At 38.9% G+C, this 19,393-nt stretch overlaps 1 protein-coding gene across 14 annotated transcripts in view; it reads right to left on the bottom strand.

The window, feature by feature from the left end:
- The window catches only part of LOC114241927 (bromodomain adjacent to zinc finger domain protein 2A), a 122,851-nt gene that overhangs the window by 31,033 nt on the left and 72,425 nt on the right, over window positions 1-19,393 (bottom strand). For 5 of the 14 annotated variants that reach the window (XM_028172917.2, XM_089735446.1, XM_089735441.1 and 2 more), the window contains 15 exons: window positions 18,830-18,925; window positions 17,597-17,710; window positions 16,217-16,294; window positions 14,624-14,722; window positions 14,131-14,288; window positions 12,949-13,087; window positions 11,401-11,525; window positions 10,174-10,313; window positions 9,405-9,543; window positions 8,815-8,901; window positions 6,163-6,819; window positions 3,187-3,252; window positions 1,976-2,020; window positions 1,829-1,846; window positions 435-604 (listed from right to left, as the gene is read on the bottom strand). In XM_028172917.2, coding sequence (XP_028028718.2) covers window positions 435-604; window positions 1,829-1,846; window positions 1,976-2,020; window positions 3,187-3,252; window positions 6,163-6,819; window positions 8,815-8,901; window positions 9,405-9,543; window positions 10,174-10,313; window positions 11,401-11,525; window positions 12,949-13,087; window positions 14,131-14,288; window positions 14,624-14,722; window positions 16,217-16,294; window positions 17,597-17,710; window positions 18,830-18,925 — 2,131 coding nt within the window. The remainder of the gene's footprint in view (window positions 1-434; window positions 605-1,828; window positions 1,847-1,975; window positions 2,021-3,186; window positions 3,253-6,162; window positions 6,820-8,814; window positions 8,902-9,404; window positions 9,544-10,173; window positions 10,314-11,400; window positions 11,526-12,948; window positions 13,088-14,130; window positions 14,289-14,623; window positions 14,723-16,216; window positions 16,295-17,596; window positions 17,711-18,829; window positions 18,926-19,393) is intronic. The other 9 variants (XM_089735461.1, XM_089735458.1, XM_089735455.1 and 6 more) reach the window with 5 other exon arrangements.

Below are 19,393 nucleotides of genomic sequence, written 5' to 3'. Positions count from 1 at the left end.
CAAAACATTCAAGCTTAAAATTAACATGTATAAAATTAAGTACTGGTATGTAAGCCAGTTACAGGCATGTACAGCAATCTCCTATAACACACTATGACATGTTACAGCAATATATATATTTGAAAACAACACGAAAACAAGAGCTAACTACACACACTACTAACTTTACAGATTACTAAATAAGAAATAATGCACATATTTATATAGTAAAAAATTGTAAACAAAAATTATAAAACTATAAAAAAAATTAAAAATTTAAAAAGTCGAGCGCGGCAATGCAAAAAATATAAGTACATAGAACAGACTGCGCAATGTAATCAGAATGACATTCTCTCATCAACTATAAGCAAAGGAACATTATACAGTAACATTATCAGTTCTAATGCGAGAAGACGATCATGTTAATATTTGTTAAAAGAATTTACGTCACAGACCTCAATTCCGAAAGCAGTTCCATCTCTTTTCGTCTCTGCTGCAGCTTCTTCTCTTTGACCAGCAACCTGTCCAGCAGGTTCTGGTGCTTTTTTCTCTCCCTCTCCTCCCATCTCCTCCTGGCGTCTAGCTGCCGGATGAAAGTTGTGTGTTGGCGTCTCCTTTCTCTTTCCTAACAGAAGTGACTACTGTTATAGTTAACCGTTAAAGATAAGAAAAAGCTCTGCAAAGGACTATTCAATTAAAAGGTCATTTTGCAATAAAATTTGAATTTATCACTATTTTTATTGTTTTAGTGATAAAGAAAGCCCGTGCGTGCTCACAGACGTGCGAGACAATCTCAAGTTAAGTAGCTATTCATGACGTCACAACGCGCACATTGCCACCCGCCTAGAAAAAAAAATCTCAACGAAAATACAGACAAAAAATTATTGATCGGACGTTAGATTCGCCCGCGGCTTTTTACTAATACCTTCCCAGTGCAGACATGTATTAGTTTAACCACAAAAAGTAAGGTAACCGTTAGACTATCAAAAAGAATAGTATAATAAATATATTAATCTATACTGGATGTTAGGAGACCGCTTCCAAAAACGAAAATTTTGTACCTACAAACTTGCCGGTGTGCGTGTTAAAGAAACGCCGCGTCCAGACGTTCGTTGACCCGAGCATCAGCTGTTTTTGATTTTGTGTTTCATTGCTGGTTTTTTTTAGTAATGTATTTTTTATGGAACTATCTTTTCATTTAACTGTACTTAGATATAAAAATGTAATAATAAATACAAATGACATTTTATAAATCTACTTTATACAATAATAATAATTAACTAACTAACTTAATTTTTAATTAATTAATTAACTGTACTAACATGATGGAGCGTAGATAATGCTAATTAAAGCGTTTTGCTAATGTTTTTTTTTAAATCTGGGTCGATTTTTTTTTCGTCCCATCATCAAAATTGTCATTAGTACTATCGTCTGTCTTCGTTTTCGGAAGCGGTCTCCTAACACCCAATATATATTATGTCTATCTATTAGTAAAGAAATAAACAGAGTCACCGAGATTAAAACTGGTCAGGACAATATTATCGTTATTGTTATTAGACTGTCAAACTGATTTCCAAGTTAAATCCCATTATTAAACTTTCTAAAAATCAACACCCAAATAATCGATAAATAAATATGCAAATTCAATATACATATTCGTATTCACCGCACCCAATATCCAAAATAAAAAGGAAGCCAGACTCTATTTAATATTATAGGATGCATGCATTATCTCTCCAATCCACCATCGCAACCGGGTTACAGTTCAGTCTATCCAAACTAAAACGAGCACAACTGTAGTTAGTCAAACTGTGTAACTGTAATTAGAATTTAAACACATAATATTTACCTCTGTTATATATTTTTGCTGCAACCACCACGCAGGCGCAACATTGAAAACAAAAACAAAAGTTAAGTCACACGGATAAATAAATAAATAAATATATATATCGTTTAACACAAACACACAGACAAATGTAAATTTCAATGTATTTACCTGTTCTTTTAGTAGCAGTGCTTGTTGCCTTTTTATCTCTCTTTCCTGTAAACAAAGTATTTTGACGTGAATTCGAATGTCTTAGGCTGGATTCATGATGTCGTCAAGAAAAATGAAAAAAATAAAAGATCTTCGATAGTTTGAAAGTTTCGTATAAATAAAACTAAATGCTTATCGTATTTTAAATACCAATTCGATATCTTCGAATAATACGCGTTAGCTTTTTCGAATTCCTTTGATAGCTTCAAGACATGTCACGTAAGTATAGTCTGAAAATAGGGCAGTGGCAAGTCATAACTGTAATAGTTCCTTTGTTTATAATTGATGAGAGAATGTTAAGTAGTTAACTCTTGTTTTCATGTTATTTTTAAATATACTTTTTCTGTCGTACTGTTAACATTTTTTAGCCTGTTTTTCCGCTGTTTGTAAAATTGCAGTAACATGTCATAGTGTGTTATAAGAGATTGCTGTACATGCCTGTAACTGGCTTACATACCGGTACTTAATTTTATACATGTTAATTTTAAGCTTGAATGTTTTGTGTGTATTGCTGTTGGTGTGTCTAAATAAATAAATAAACTCATTTTGAAGGGAACTAGCGCGAAAATTACAGCAATGGTTTGTGCGAGCGAAACTGCATTTTAAAGAATGGATTATGTAAAAATAGTCTTCGATTTACCCACATTGTCCTAGGATTTATTATACATTTATATAAATGAAAAGCAAAACGAAGCTTTCACCATTAAAAGGTTTTCGGGCCAAAAGATATCATAATGTAAATGCGAGATCGAGGTCTCGGTGATGTTGGAACAAAGATTCAAAACTACAAGGGATCGTTTTACTTCGCGGTTGAAATAAGTGTGAAGATTACCCAAACACGATACAATACTGACCCGTGTTGTTTCACACCACAGCCTATTCACCTACGACATTACTTTTCGTTCTCTTATTACGATTGGCATCAATAAATTGGCTTTTTTTCCTACCAATTCTGATAGCCTTGAGAGGCTATTTCAGCTTCGCCTTGACATGTAGGTGAGCTCTCAGGGCTCAAGTCGGAGGTGTTGCTAACCCTGGCCCTAGCAAGAGCAGTGCTTCGCAGAATCTACCACGGGATCGGAAATGCGAACCACTCAGAAGATTCGGCGAGAAACTCGGTGGGCGGCATTTATAAACAAGCTATTAAAACAATCTACATCGACAGTACGAACCTGTTGTTTTTTAGCTTGCTCCTCCATCCTCTGCTTCTCTATCTCCTCCTGTTTCCTCTTTTTAGCCTTCGTTACAAGCGGACAACATCGAAAGCGTTACAGCAAATCATAATATAAAACACCCGATACATGAAACAAAATAATAAAAAGAAAAAATAAGATCTCTAGAATAACGTCATAAAACCGTTGTTTCCGAATTTAATTAAAAAAAAAACTTTTTTAAATATCCAAAAATAGAAAAAAGGCATATTTCAATTGCTAATATAACATTATAATTTAGCAAAATTTATATTCAATTGACAATACTGTGCATACTGGTTGTATTTTAAATTCAAAATAAATAAGTATCTCAATGTTGAAATGTAAGCAGCACAATTAAAAAAATTAACAAGATATTTAATAACTAGAATCATAACGCAACGTGCAAGCAAAGAGAGTGCGAAAACATTCATGCTATATACGTCAGATAGTGTGTCAATGTCGTATCAATAACGTAGGACTAGTCGTTTTAAAAAGCGCCCGTTTACAATTAACATTTCCAATTAAATATTCCTGAAACAAAACTTAGGACAGGAATATCGTATCGTTGGTAATAAACGTCAATATTAAGTATAGTTTTAAAGATATGACAGCGGGTGTGGTGACTTCGTCATAATTGAGGTAAGTAGATTTTTTTTATTCTTAAGCCAATCAGTCCACGTTTCTATCCACACAGCCGAGGACAGGCAGGAATGGCGCAAGATGATGCAGGAGAAAGTTATAAGAGGAGGCCACGACCCTCAGCACTGAGGATTATCGACGCAAGAAGGAAGGAAGGAAGCCAATATTATCGTGTCACGAATTTGTATCGCGTCCGGCAGTGGTTTTCTTACACCCAGTTTGATTACTGTTCCTCTTGTGAACTTGTCTATATAACTAGTCAGGTCATAAGTATTGTCACACAGTAAAAACTTTTCTTTTAGAATGCTGACCACAAAAAAGTTTATTGAATTCGAATTTCGAATTGTTCATGAAAATAAAAATGTATACTTTTAGAATTTTACTCATTTTTAAATATGGAGTGGACGCTTAAAGAAGACCGTGTTGCAGTTATTGCGTTGCATCGTTGCGGTTACGCGCCAATTCAAATTTTTAACATACTGAAAAATTTGAATATAACCAAAAGATTCGTTTATCGTACCATCAAACGATGCAATGAAGACTCTAGTGTAGATGACAGGTCAAGAAGTGGTCGCCCTCGGTCTGTTAGGACTCCAGCAGTGATAAAAGCTGTGAAGGCGCGAATTCAAATAAATCCCAAAAGTAAGCAGAAACTGTTGGCCCTTCAGATGGGGTTAAGCAGAACCACGGTGAAAAAGGTGTCAAATGAAGACTTAGGGCTTCGGGCATATCGAAGAAAAACAGGACATCGTTTGAATGCTCGTCTAATGGACCTGAGACTGAAGAGATGCCGCGCTTTGTTGAAGCGGTACGCGGGAAAAAAATATCGGGAAATTCTTTTTTCGGATGAAAAAATGTTTACCGTAGAAGAGAGCTACAACAAACAAAATGATAAGGTGTACGTACACAGTAGTGAAGAAGCGAGCAACCGTATTCCGCGTGTCCAACGAGGTCATTTTCCATCCTCGCTCATGGTATGGTTGGGAGTTTCTTATTGGGGCTTAACAGAGTTATATTTTTGTGAGAAAGGTGTAAAAACGAATGCAGTTGTGTATCAAAATACAGTCCTGACGAACCTTGTGGAACCTGTTTCTTATACCATGTTCAATAACAGGCACTGGGTATTCCAACAAGATTCGGCGCCAGCTCATAGAGCGAAGAGCACACAAGACTGGCTGGCGGCGCGTGAAATCGACTTCATCCAGCACGAAGACTGGCCCTCCTCCAGTCCAGATTTGAATCCGTTAGATTACAAGATATGGCAACACTTGGAGGAAAAGGCGTGCTCAAAGCCTCATCCCAATTTGGAGTCACTCAAGACATCCTTGATTAAGGCAGCCGCCGATATTGACATGGACCTCGTTCGTGCTGCGATAGACGACTGGCCGCGCAGATTGAAGCCCTGTATTCAAAATCACGGATGTCATTTTGAATAAACTTTAGTGTCATAAGAATCTATGTTTTGTTAAGTTCATTTTGGTATATGAATGGTTACATAATGAATAAACTTGTTTCAATTATTTTACATTAAACATGTGACAGAATTTATGACCTGACTAGGTATATAGATTACAGTGGCTAGTATTTGTGCATAAAATAAGAATCCAACACAAAGGATTCACATTTTTTTAGTACTTGATAAATATATAGTGCCAATGTTTACTGGCGATATACGTAATGAAATGATGATAAAGTGCTTTCAAACTTGAATACAATGAGCTTATAATGAATACCTAGATTCGCGTATTTTACAGACATTAAGTGCTTTTGATAAGAAGTACCAAAGCTCTCTTTCCTACAGTAAAATAATGTTAAACATTAATAAAGTTTAACCCAATTAATTTCGTGTTAATTTCTTATTAAAAAAGTAAAAGAAGCTCACATATTTACAAATTTCGTTTAATAACCTTATTTTAGTTTTCTGTTCTCCGAATGAGAAGTTTGTGTGGAAGAGAGCTTTTGAATTGTTTTAATAGAAAAGATTTGATTGCTATTCAACATCCACCAAACCGATTCTATACATTTAACTATATAGTTGTATCTAAGATCTATCTAAATATTGCTTTCACGGGGTATTTAATTAAAACTATCAAAGCAATAATATGGACTGCAACATTAACTATAAGTGTAATTTAGGTTTTTTTTTCTCAATTCGAGACGAATTTGCCTAGAACAAGCTTATCAAACGTTCAACGTGTAGTTAATCACCGAATTAGTTGAATTTTGAAAGTTAGTCAATTAACATACCACCATAGTGAAAAGTTAGTAAGAATATATTAAACCCCGAAAAGTTAGTGGTGTATTACTCAAACATACCGATCCGTAATCTTTGTATGGATGTATGGAAATCGATAGAGCCCCGTCTTTTCCGACGCAAAACGTTCCTTGGTTTAATATTTTTTTGGAAACCACATCCGTGACGTCATCGTCTTCGCTCAAATCTATCACGTCCTTGAGAACCGATTTCTTGGTCTCCTTCGGCATCAAGCTAAGGTTTTGCGACATGAATTCGTTTTTAGCGTCCAAGTATTTTTTCTCTAACGCCACAGCGTTTTCAGTCTTTTTGTCCGTCTGCAGTTTCGACCAATCGCAGCCGTTTATGAACTCAGTTATTCTAGAATACGACTCGATTAGCCTATCTAGATTGTTCTCTTTGTCGGGAGGTTTTTTTTTATCGCCCGCCTTGAGATAATCATAGTCTTTACGTTTCGGCAGATCGAAGGCTGCTTTCTCAGCGAAATCTTTCATTTTATCTAGAGCGTTGTATTCCTCTTGCTCGACTTTCCAATCGAGAATGTTCTTTATTGGGGATTCGTTGGGGCAGCAGACCGGTATCAGTGACAAGCTTATCGGGGGCATGGCTCGTTCTCTGTGGGCCTTAGCGGGGCCCATCGATACATCTGGAACTTTCCATTCCTTCGATACCGACGGCACCGGCTCGATCGTCAGTTGGGTTCGGTTCTTGTTGATGTGCTGTGTTCAATTGTATTTTTTTGTTTTCGTTTATTAACCATCCTTCATTTTAATTTACTATCAATTGGATATTCTGACAACATTGTCAATAACCTTCGTAAATTACAACAGAACCCATAGCGAGATAGAATTTACATAAATACATAAGGAACATAAAGGATACAAGACACACAAACTATACTACTGACTAAGAAGCTTATTTCCTTCGCTGTCTACTGAAAAAAGCAAAAAGTTACTATTTTCTGTTTTTTTTTTCTAATTCAATTAATATGGCAACCCCGTACTTTTTGCTTTCGTACTGCAGTATGTGAGCACAATGTTGCCAAGCATCAAATTGATAATAAAATAAAAATAAAAAAAACAAACACAAGCACACGGTTTTATGAACATTTAAAGTAAAAAAAACTACATTTATTGAAAGAACGTGAATTAAAAATGATAATGTGTTGTTGATGTTCAAACACGTTCTTTTCTAAGCCGATTCCCATATTACACTTAACAAATATTATATAACATGAATTAATGCATAATCAATATAATATTATACAATAAAAAAAAACTGGTTCATAATATAACAGAGGAATTAATGCGATAACACTTTTTTTTATTATAGAAGAATGTCTTTTGAACGCGACCATATCTTTCCATGAGCCTCTTGTGTGCTTAGTGCGAGTTTTTTAACGTACTCGATAGCGTAAAAGTTAACTCAAATTTGTATGCAATTGGAATGTTTGCCTACGTTTGTCGCTAGGGGCGCTGTTCTAACTGCATACGAGAACGTCAAAAAACTCGCACTAAGCACACTAGAGACGGGTCGTTGGTGGAACCTACAGACATTACAACATGAATGTCGCCCAAATGAAGTCGAACTCACTATAGTATTTGTATAGTTGAATGGTGTGCCCTTAGGACGTGGTGCTTAATAGCGGAAGTAGGCAACTACTTATAATTAAAAACTGCAAAGATACTGGTGGTAGGACCTCTTGGGAGTCCCCACGGGTAGGTACCACCACCGCGCCTATTTCTGCCGTGAGACAGTAATGCGTTTCGATCGGAAGGGTGGGGCAGTCGTTGTAATTATACTGAGACCTTAGAACTTATATCTCAAGGTGGGTGACGCTTTTACGTCGTAGATGTCTATGGGCTCCAATAACCACTTAACACTAGGCTGTGAGCTCGTCCACCCGTCTAAGCAATAAAAAATAAATAAATAAATGATATTTTCATTACGGTTTTGAAATTTACGACATATCAAAATACTTTGTAACGTGCTTTGAGCTGAGCGGCAGTTTTTCGCGACACAAAAGCGCATTCCAGATTGGAAGGCTCCGATTTACCAACTTGGAACTTGGACTTGGAAGGTGATCTCATCTGTATATCGTCAACGATAAAAAATACAAATCGGATAGACTCTTATCCCAAAGTTGGTACTATGGCAAAAACCTGCTGTGCCAACAATAGATGTACCGAGTTTCATCATTAAAAAACGCATAGATGCGAAATATTCATTTTTATTTACATATTTATAGTATTTTAGTAATATTTATACAAGATTTGATGATTTTGAAAAAAAATTTTTAGTCGGAAAAGTATTAGTTCTAGTTCTTTAGTTATTCTACTAGTACTAGTTATTCTCTAGTATTGTAGTAGTTCGAGAAAATAGAAAAAAAACTACAAACAAATCTGATTCAATTACAAACAACAGATACGCCCTTGTGCTTGCGACGAGTAGGCTAGATATAACGCCATTGTTCAGGATGAAGCTAAGACTATTCTTATTCCATTAAAATAAATTGACAAAACATAAAAAAAAGGATTTTAAAATTTTTGAGAAATCACAGACACCCTATCAGCACTATTAAACATTAATTCTCCTCATTACATTACGAAGCGAATTTCTAAGCGCATGTAATATGAGAACCGCGTATTCTAGCAGACATGACAAAACATCACAGCCCCTCAACTATATGTCATTTTGAGATTAATTGTAATTACCTCTAACAGCTGCTGACTCCTGGCCTCCTTCTCCCGCTTCGCCAGCTCAGCCTTCTCAGACTTCTCCAGCTCTCTGACTAGACGCGCCTGAACATACATTCCGTAGTTAGTTTATGTAGGCATTTGTGGCCAAACTGCTTACACAAAATCTAGGTGGGTGTGGGAGCCAAGCTCTTGGCCAATAGTTGTGTTACACAAGTGGTGGTTGTATAAGTGTTATGTAGAGTGGATACTAGACATAGAATAATTTTTCTTTTTTATTGTTTTATTTATTGATTAGATGTGTGAAACGAGCTCAAAGCTCACCTGGATGTTAAGTGGTTGTCGGGGCCCACAGACATCTACAACGTAAATGCGCCATCCGCTTTGAGATATAATAAGTTCTAAGATCTCAGTATAGTTACAACGGCTGCTCCACCCTTCAAACCGAAACGCATTACTGCTTCACGGCAGAAATAGGCGGGGTGGTGATACCTACCCGTGTGGACTCACAAGAGGTATTACCACCAGTAATAAAATCCCTTAAAAAGGACCCTTTGTACAGGGCTGACAGCGAGGTTTCTGAGTCATTAGTGGGTCTGGTAGCGCACCTGGTCCTTGGAGCGGACGGAGTGGTCCCGGCGCGCGTCCCGGGCGGCCTGCTGCAGGCGCGCCAGCTCCATGCGGCGGTCCAGCGGCGGCGGCGTCGGCCGGCTGCCCAGCGAGCTCAGCGCACGCGCCTCCTCCAGCCTGGCGGACGTCGCACTTGTCGGTACAGACCACCAGCACGCAAGTCCCATAGCATTATATTAACTTACTAGCTGACCCGGCAGACTCCGTAGAGCCTCAATCGATAAATAAAAGACCTAAACTTTTGTATAAAATAAACTTAAAACAAACAAAAGGAATTCGTCCGACGGGGACACATCAAAGGAAAAACAAAATTGTTATTCTTATTTAATTCCGAGCATTTTTATATTTATCTACTTTTTAAACCTTCTCTGGACTTCCCCAAGTAATTCAAGACCAAAATTAGCCAAATCGGTCCAGCCATTCTCGAGTTTTAGCGACACTAACGAACAGCAATTCGTTTTTATATATAAGTATAGATTGCATAGTTGTGTGGACGAACTCACAACCCACTTGGAGTTAAATGGTTACCGGAGCCCATAGACATCTACAATGTAAATGCGCCACCCACTTTGAGATATAAGTTCTATGGCCTCAAGTATAGTTACAACGGCTGCCCCACCCTTCAAACCGAAACGCATTACTGCTGCACGGCTGAAATAGGCAGAGTGGTGGTACCTACCCTTGCGGACCCACAAGAGGTCCTACCACCAGTATTATTAACGCGATACAGTAACCATAAGCACGGACCTCTTGGTGATCTCGGTCTCGTTGAAGACCAGCGGGTCGGCGACGTCGGCGCAGGGCTGCACGTACTCGCCGAGGATCGCGCGCGAACTAAAGCTGAAGTTGTCCAGGGACAACGGCGGACACGGGTTCGAGTCTAGAAACTGAAAAATATAAAATACGTAACGCAGCAGTTCAGGGATGAACCATAAATGAGTCGACTATTATCAAAGCCGGCAATGTGACTTTTGGACAATTATTGGTAAATCAGAAAAACGAATTATTGACTTTGTATTCCATTGGCAGTCACAAAACTCTTCTGAACGACATCTTAGATAAATAACAGGTTAAGTATTAACCTTTATTTAATGCAGGTTTTGAACCGTATTCTTTGAAGGAGACGATTATATTCAAATCAATCTGTATCGACATATCAATAACATTTTTTTGTCCAAATGCACAGATTGCCACCTTTGATAATAGACGACTCAAATATGACATAAGACAATTAAACTGATATCGATGACAGACATTTTGTGTTATAACGACGCTTGCAGCTGGAAGTAAGTATTGTACTTTTTGACGAAGCATCTTGCTGATAACTCTGTTTCTGTAATCTGACGAAACGTGTTGCGGATAATAATATGTACTTTTAGGTTATTAAAATAATATTCTGTGTAAATGTTTGGAAATAAATAAAAAAATTGTGGACCGAATGGTAAACAGTCGACGTCGCCCTAAGCGACCTGATCCACTAACGGTGCTTTTAGGTACCACAAGCACCGGTCATCGTCCTCGTCGAACCCGTCGCTTGCGACGAAGGGTTCGGCGAGTAAATTAACCCTCAGACACAGCCCACTGAGTTTCTCGCCGGATCTTCTCGGTGGGTCGCGTTTCCGATCCGGTGGTAGATTCTGCGAAGCACTGCTCTTGCTAGGGTTCTTGTTAGCAACACTCCGGCTTGAGCCTCGTGAACTCACCTACACGCTAGGGTTTTATTTATTATAGATAGATAGATATAAGTTCTATATCTCAGTATAGTTACAACGGCTGCCCCGCCCTTCAAACCGAAACGCATTACTGCTTCACGGCAGAAATAGGGTAGTGGTACCTACCCGCGCGGACTCAAAAGAAGTCCTATCACCAGTACAGTTTGCTGAAGTAGTTAGCTGTATAATTAGTTAAGCTGGAGTAGCCTCTCAAGGCTATCAGCATAGTACACGCTCGACTGGCTCAGCCGGGACAGTTTACCGATTGCAACTCCTGCATGGACTTGAGTTTGAGGGCGGCGTGGGGCTCCGGCGGCGAGTAGCTCACGTCTCCCTTGATGCTGCAGTTCCGGGACAACCCTCGGATCACGGTCACTCGCTTCCAGCCTGGGAACAGATATGTTTGGTAGTCTATATATCGACGCTTGAAAGGCAAACGTGACTAAGCGACAATTGGTAGTCTATATATCGACGCTTGAAAGGCAAACGTGACTAAGCGACAATTGGTAGTCTATATATCGACGCTTGAAAGGCAAACGTGACTAAGCGACAATTGGTAGTCTATATATCGACGCTTGAAAGGCAAACGTGAATAAGCGACAATAACTGCTTTGTACATAAATGATGGGCAATAACCATATTCGATGCGCAAAAAAATATATTTCTAGGTCTATTAAAATCATTTCAATCCTACAGCTAGATTCGTTAAAATAGATTTTGTTTTCAACTATTTCAACTTTAAATTAGTCTACTGTAAAGTTCACGCATTGTCGCTTAGTCACGTTTGCCTTTCAAGCGTCGATATATATACTGAGCCAGTATTCGAACCCCGCAGACAGGTACCAATTTTAATACGCTTTTATTAGCTCAGACGTATAGTCGGATTTTTATTAGACGAAGTCAACTGACGTTTACTGTGTTGTCAGGTTTTGATGAAATAAAAATAGTGTTGTGACAAAGTGAACGATTGAAAAAACTCCTGAATTAATGAAATTGCCTCGATTGTCTAGTGAATAGTTGGTGTGCCGAATTGCCGATATCGGGTACGGGGTTCGAATTTTAGGTGTGCTTTGTACATACCAATGAGTTTTCGACGAAATATTATGTTCCTATAGTATCTACCTGTACTGAATACCGAGTGTTTTAAACATTAAGAAAAACATTGCGAGGAAGCTTGTAAGACTGTCCTATTTCCAATACATCATATAGTTGAAATCATAGATGAATAAAATATAACAATTATAGGTATGTAATGAAAATAAAAAAAACTAATTGTAGTTACATACTACTAGGAACATATATTGGAGCACTTTAATACAATTTTATTGTAAAATATAAATAATATTCTTTTATAGTTTGAAATTAATGATTAACTCTTCACACTCATTGTTCATTCATGTGATTGAACGAGAACTGAACGCATCACTATTACTTTAAATATAGCAACATTATTTCACAAAGTGACATTAGCTACTGTCAGCTGGCTTCGTCTAATTAAAAATCCGACTATATGTTCGTATGTAACGGAATCTTTGAACATGATTTTGAGCCCCTTCTAAACGTCGGATTAACTCGAAATTTGGTATACTTATTAAGGAGCGATGACAGTTCAATATTAAAAAAAAAATTGAAAATCAACTAAAAAAAGAAAAATAAAGAATAGTTTAAAAAAAACTAACAAAATACGCTTTTATAGAAAATCCAACTAAAAAATTTAAAATAAATTTTAATAAATTTGAATTAAAAATAGTGTAAGAAAAAATGATTTTATTGTAAAAAAGCGAAGACAATTTTTTTTTTAAAAGCGTACCTAGAGCCAGTGGCAGGCGGAGCTGGGACTCCTTGGGGCGGCGGCTGGAGTCGCTGGCGTCCGAGTCGGAGGGCCCGCTGTCCGACGGGCACTCCGAGTCCGTGCTGGCAGTCTCGCCCAGCAACGCCTTCAGCTTCTCCTGCAAGAGCACCACGTGACGTCACCGCGCTTCCATACTGATGGTAGGACCTCTTGTGAGTCCGCGCGGGTAGGTACCACCGCCCTGCCTATTTCTGCCGTGAAGCAGCAACGCGTTTCGGTTTGAAGGGTAGGGCTGCCGTTGTAACTATACTTGAGACGTTACAACTTATATCTCAAGATGGGTGGCACTTTTACATTGTAGATGTCTATGGGCTCCAGTAACCACTTAACACCAGGTGGGCTGTGAGCTTGTCCACCCATCTAAGAAACAAAAAAAAAAACAAAAAAGACACCACACACATCGCTTTAGGAAGGAAAATGTACTCACTCCTCGGAGAGCACATTCTCTGCCCCGAGGAGGTCAAGATAGATCCAAAGCTGTACAGTTTAGCTGGATATCGGCCTGGACAAAGATATTTTTAATAAATATAGGACGATTATTAAGAGTATTAAGCAGTTGGCAGCGGCTTGGCTCTGCCCCTGGCATTGCTGAAGTCCATGGGCGACGGTAACCACTCACCATCAGGTGGGCCGTATGCTCGTCTGCCCACAAGGGCAATAAAATAAAAAGATCGCAAAAGACCCATTCCTGAAAGAATTATTTTTGTCTGTGTCCATCATGTTCCCCGGTTGTAAAAATAGGTCATTTTAATGCACTCGAGACTTCGACCTCAAGCCTCACGACGAACGGCGGGTTACACATTTCCAAGTATATTAGCTCTTGTCACATAGCACATAAGAACAGATTTTCATTTTTTTTATCTTGTCTATCTGAATTGTTGTCGAAGTCCAGAGAAAGTTTCAAAGGTAGATAAATATGAATATGTTCGGAATGAAATAAAAATAACAATTTACTTTTTCCTTTGATGTGTCCCCCGTCGAACGTATTCCTTTTGTTTGTTTTAAGTTTATTTTAGACAAAAGTTTAGATTTTTTATTTATCGATTGAGGCACTACGAAGTCTGCCGGGTCAACTAGTTTATAATAAATTTGATTGTTCTATTGTTGATGAGTGATGACCGCGAGCATGCAGTGTCCTACCAGGTCGGTTTCCCCGAGGAGTTGCTGCGCCAGCGCGGGGCGGAGGCCGAGGGCGCGGCTCTGCGCGAGCAGGGAGGCGACCGTGTTCTTCTTGGGCTTGCTGACCCCGCGGCCCAGGTTCCGCGGCCTTCCTTCCCGGGATGGCCAGCCCGACACCGCTGTTAAATTAGTTTAAAATACTTATCATCCATACGTCAATCAAAACTCTGTTGTAATTTAATTCTGTATACACATGGTGGTAGGACCTCTTGAGAGTCCGCACGGGTAGGTATCACCGCCCTGCCTATTTCTGCCGTGAAGCAGTAATGCGTTTCGGTTTGAAGGACGGGGCAGCCGTTGTAACTATACTGAGACCTTAGAACTCATATCTCAAGGTGGGCGGCGGCATTTACGTTGTACATGTCTATGGGCTCCGGTAACCACTTAACACCAGGTGGGCTGTGAGCTCGTCCAAACATCTAAGCACTAAAAAAAAGTAAGGGTGGGTACACACATTCGCTGTCCTCGCTGCCGCTGGACTTGGGTCGCGGCGAGTCTGCCTGCGCGAAGTCGGGCGCCACCCTGCGCGGCTTGGCGCCGGGCTTGCGTCGGGCTGCCGACAGAAATATAAACATAATATCAAATAGATTTAGGTGGTTTTTGTTTGTTTTAATTGATCATATTTCAATGGTGATGTGGGTGACTCATGTGTATTTATTTATTTTATAATATTTTATTATAATTACACTAAACAACAATACATAAATACTTTATTTTGAGACTGAAAATGCCGGCGCATTCATCATCATTCTTTGACAATTCATTCACCGTCCAGGCGGTTCGATTGTGGAATGCTCTGCCGGATGCAGTGAGAAGTGCTCCAACTTTAAACTGTTTTAAAAAAAATGGTGAAGGAACACTACTTATCTGCTTAGTGCTGTTTGTTGCATCATTATCATTTATCATTTCCATATTGTTGATTTATTATGTGTGTAAGTATATTAGTATGTATTGTATGTAAGTATGTATATTGGTATATATTATATGTAAACGGTATTTAACTGTTTATTGTATGTATATATTTTCTATAATAATATATTGTCTATGGTACACCGCAACATACCTGCTATATTTTTATATTTTTTACAACAGAATTTCTGTAAATTAAACGGTTGTCTGGAAGAGATCGCTTTTAGCGATAAGACCGCCTATTGTACATATGTGCTTTTTGACTGTTTTTTTGAATGTAACTTGTGTTGGTGTGCAATAAAGTGTATTCTCTCTCTCTCTTTATTTTATATCAACACATTCATTTATCACACAATCATACAAAACATTGTTTACAATAAACAAAATTAATTCACAGGCAAAGTCAGGCGATAGCTGCAGTATAGCGGCGATGATAATATTTCGCGAGTACATCCGTGCATAGAGACGAACCGGTCGTCGCATTTTTACCGATCCACCGCCAATAGTCGAAATCTGACTCGCGAGCGCGCATCACGTATTATCTTTCTGTACTATGCCTTTTTTTAATACGCTTTAAGCGCTAATACGCTAAAAATGATTTTATTGTAAAAAAGCGTGGGGTGCTTTTCAGGATATTATCAAAATAACCCTTCTACTCATATCTGTTCATACAATATTTATAACTACTGATACCATACACCCGACGGTTTTTTTTTTTAATTTTTTCTTACACTATTTTTAATTCAAATTTATTAAAATTTAATTTCTATTTTTTAGTTGGATTTTCTATAAAAGCATAAAAGTATTTTGTTGTAATTTTTTAAACTATTATTTATTTTTCATTTTTTAGTTGAATATAAATTTTTTCAATATTTTTTTTAGTATATTGAATTGTCATCGGTCCTTAATAAGTATACCAAATTTCGAGTTAATCCGACGTTTTGAAGGGGGTCAAAATCATGTTCAAAGATTCCATTACATACGAACATACTTACGTCTAAAGCTAATAAAAGCGCATTAAAAAGAGGACGTTATGTTGCACGCTACAATTTCAATAGTAATTTGTAATTGTAATTATTATGGACTGCATTCATCTATCTAGGTGGAAAGTGTGATTATACGGAGGTCGTGCACTCACAGGATCTATCGTTGGAAGCGCTGAGCGAGCTGCTGAGTGACGTCAGTCGGGACAGCGCATCCGAGGCTTGAGTGCACGCTGAAACATTACACAGTTCAAATCGTAAATATGTGCTTTATTCCCATCGAAATACGGTATATTTTTGTTTGGACATATTCATATTCATAGATACGTTTCAATCTACATCAGCCTTTCCCAAAGTGGGCGATAGCGCCCCTTTGTGGGCGCTGCAGGCCTAAAGGCGGGTGGTAAGAGACCTAGAAAAAAAAAGGGGGCGTTGTGTAGAGACTTGAAGGCGATTTGTAATTTCATCTAGGAGGATTTTTACACACCGACTAAGCTCTCGCTATAGTGTTATTTAAGTAGGTGAAAAAATGGGGCCACTAAAAAATAATTGTTTCTTAAAGTAGGCAGTAGAGAAAATAAGTTTGGGAACCCCTGATCTACATAGATATTGAACACGAATGTTGCACTCGACGTGGGTATCGAACCCGCAACCCTCTGCTCAGCACTCAGCTAGTAAATCTCCGAGACAGTAATCATCATCATCTTTCTCCTGCCCTTCTCCCAGTCACCTGGGGTCGGCGCAACATGTTTTCTCCTTCCATACTTCTCTATCATATACCAATTCTTCGCTCACTCGCCTCTTACCCATATCGTCTTTCACGCAATACATCCATTTCTTCTTAGGTCTACCTCTTCCTCTATATCTTTCCACATTCATAGTTAACACTCTCTTACCAACCTCATTGTCATTTCGTCTCATCACATGTCCATACCATCCCAAACGCGCGATTCTCAACTTCTCTGTCACAGGTGCCACTTTCAGACTTCCTCTAACACAGAGGTTTCCAAGCTTATTTTGTCTACTGCCCACGTTGAGAATAAATTCATTTTTAGCGCTTCCATTTTTTCACCTACTGAAAATCCACTATAGCGAGAGCTCACTTGATGTCTAAGAGTCCTCCTAAATGAATTTACAAATCGCCTCCCAAGACTTTACACAACGCCCCCATTTCTTTTCTAGATCCCTTATCGCCCCCCTTTAGGCCTGCAGCGCCCACAAGGGGGCGTTATCGCCCACTTTGGGAGAGGCTGCTCTAACATATTTATTCCGTATTCTATCCATTCTCGTTACTCCACACATCCATCGCAACATTCGCATCTCTGCTGCATGCAATCGCAATCGTTAAGACGGTTATCAAGACGGTAATCATTACTCATTAAATAATTAAATTTTGAATCATTTTTTGTACGTGTTCGATAATTAACAAGCACATTTAACATGTACAGTCGCGTGTAGTGACAAAAATCAAAAAGTATAAATGAGTATTTCTGTTAGAAATTTCTTTCTACTCATCGACTCCAGCTCATACTCACAGGGTGTGGGCTTGAGCGATAGGTTCAGGGGCTTGTCGTCGTCAGCGGACTTGGAGCCCAGATCCAGAGGGCTGTGCTCGCCACCGACGGACTTGTTCATGCCGACTCCTGACTCTGAAACCGAGAACCAGGTTATTAGACTCGCAAAAATATTCGACGCTTGAAAGGCAAACGTGACTAAGCGATAATAACTGCTTTGTACATAAATGATAGGCAATAACCATATTCGATGCGCAAAAAATATATATTTCTAGGTCTATTAAAATCATTTCAATCCTACAGCTAGATTCGTTAAAATAGATTTTTTTTTCAGGTAAATCCACCTTAAATTAGTCTACTGTAAAGTTCACGCATTGTCACTTAGTCACGTTTGCCTTTCAAGCGTCGATATTATTATGAGAATACTGATGTACAATCCGGTGGTAGATTCCGCGAAGCACGGCTCTTGCTAGGGTTCGTGTTAGCAACGTCGTCAGGTTTGAGCCCCGTGAGCTCACCTACTAGTTAAGGTTACGCTGATATAGCCTCTCAAGGCTATCAGCTTAGGTAGACAAAAAAAAAGATCTACAAACTCTTTCTTCTTCAATATTTAAGTATGGCTTCAAATAAACTTTCGAAAATTTCATAGGTATTCCATCAATAATTACGAAAATTTATAAATTTTATAGGTTTGATTTTTATTAAACAAGCCAGTTCCTTTATCGTGAAGTCTCATTCGTGAACCGGTGTCAAGTAGTAAAGTTAATTTGAAAAAAAATATGTATCAATTTTTCTAATGAAATACTTACTAAAAAAATGTTCACGATTGACTTCCACGGTGGAGGAATAACATCGTGTAATAAAAATCAAATCCGCAAAATTTAATTTGCGTAATTACTGGTGGTAGGACCTCTCGTGAGTCCGCACGGGTAGGTACCACCGCCCCGCCTATTTCTGCCGTGAAACAGTAATGCGTTTCGGTTTGAAGGGTGGGGCAGCCGTTGTAACTATGTATACTTGAGACCTTAGAACTTATATCTCAAGGTGGGTGGCGCATTTACATTGTGGATGTCTATGGGCTCCAGTAACCACTTAACACCAGGTGGCCTGTGTGCTCGTCCACAGATATAGGCAATAAAAAAAAACCCGGATGTGAGATTCGAACACCGGACACTCGCATCGCTCGACGCCAGTACACCGCGTCTTAACCTTCAGGCCGCGGCGACGTTACAACTAAAGGAACGTTATCATCACCTCCTGAGGGCGTAGCACCAGCCAGCTGCCTCTCCAAAGCCGCTAAGCTGACGCCGCTCTGACTAGCTATGGTTTGTAGCAGCTCCCGAGATATACCTGTGACAGAACTTCAATTAGACCATTGCCCTTATTATACTCCTTTGCTGGTACATAGAGATATAACTGATGGATATTTTAAAAAATACGCACGTTTGAAGGGTGGAATAACCCTTGTAACTATACTGAGACCTTATAACTCATATCTCAAGTTGGGTTGCGGAATTTACGTTGTAGATGTCTATGGGCTCCAGTAACCACTTAACACCAGGTTGGCTGTGAGTTCGTCCACTCATGTGAGCAATATTTTTTTTTGTTACATATCTGGTATATTTACTGGTGGTAGAACCTGTTGTGAGTCCGCGCGGGTAGGTACCACCGCCCTTTCTATTTCTGCCGTGAAAGAGTAATGCGTTCCGGTTTGAAGGGTGGAGCAGCCGTTGTAACTATACTGAGACCATAGAACTCATATCTCAAGATGGGTGGCGCATTTACGTTGTAAATGTCTATGGGCTCCAGAAACCACTT

This window comes from Bombyx mandarina, chromosome 02 (assembly GCF_030267445.1).
Source record: "Bombyx mandarina strain Sakado chromosome 02, ASM3026744v2".
Classification (NCBI taxonomy): domain Eukaryota; kingdom Metazoa; phylum Arthropoda; class Insecta; order Lepidoptera; family Bombycidae; genus Bombyx; species Bombyx mandarina.
Note: the sequence above shows the minus strand (reverse complement) of the source record. Positions and strands in the feature narration are given on the sequence as shown.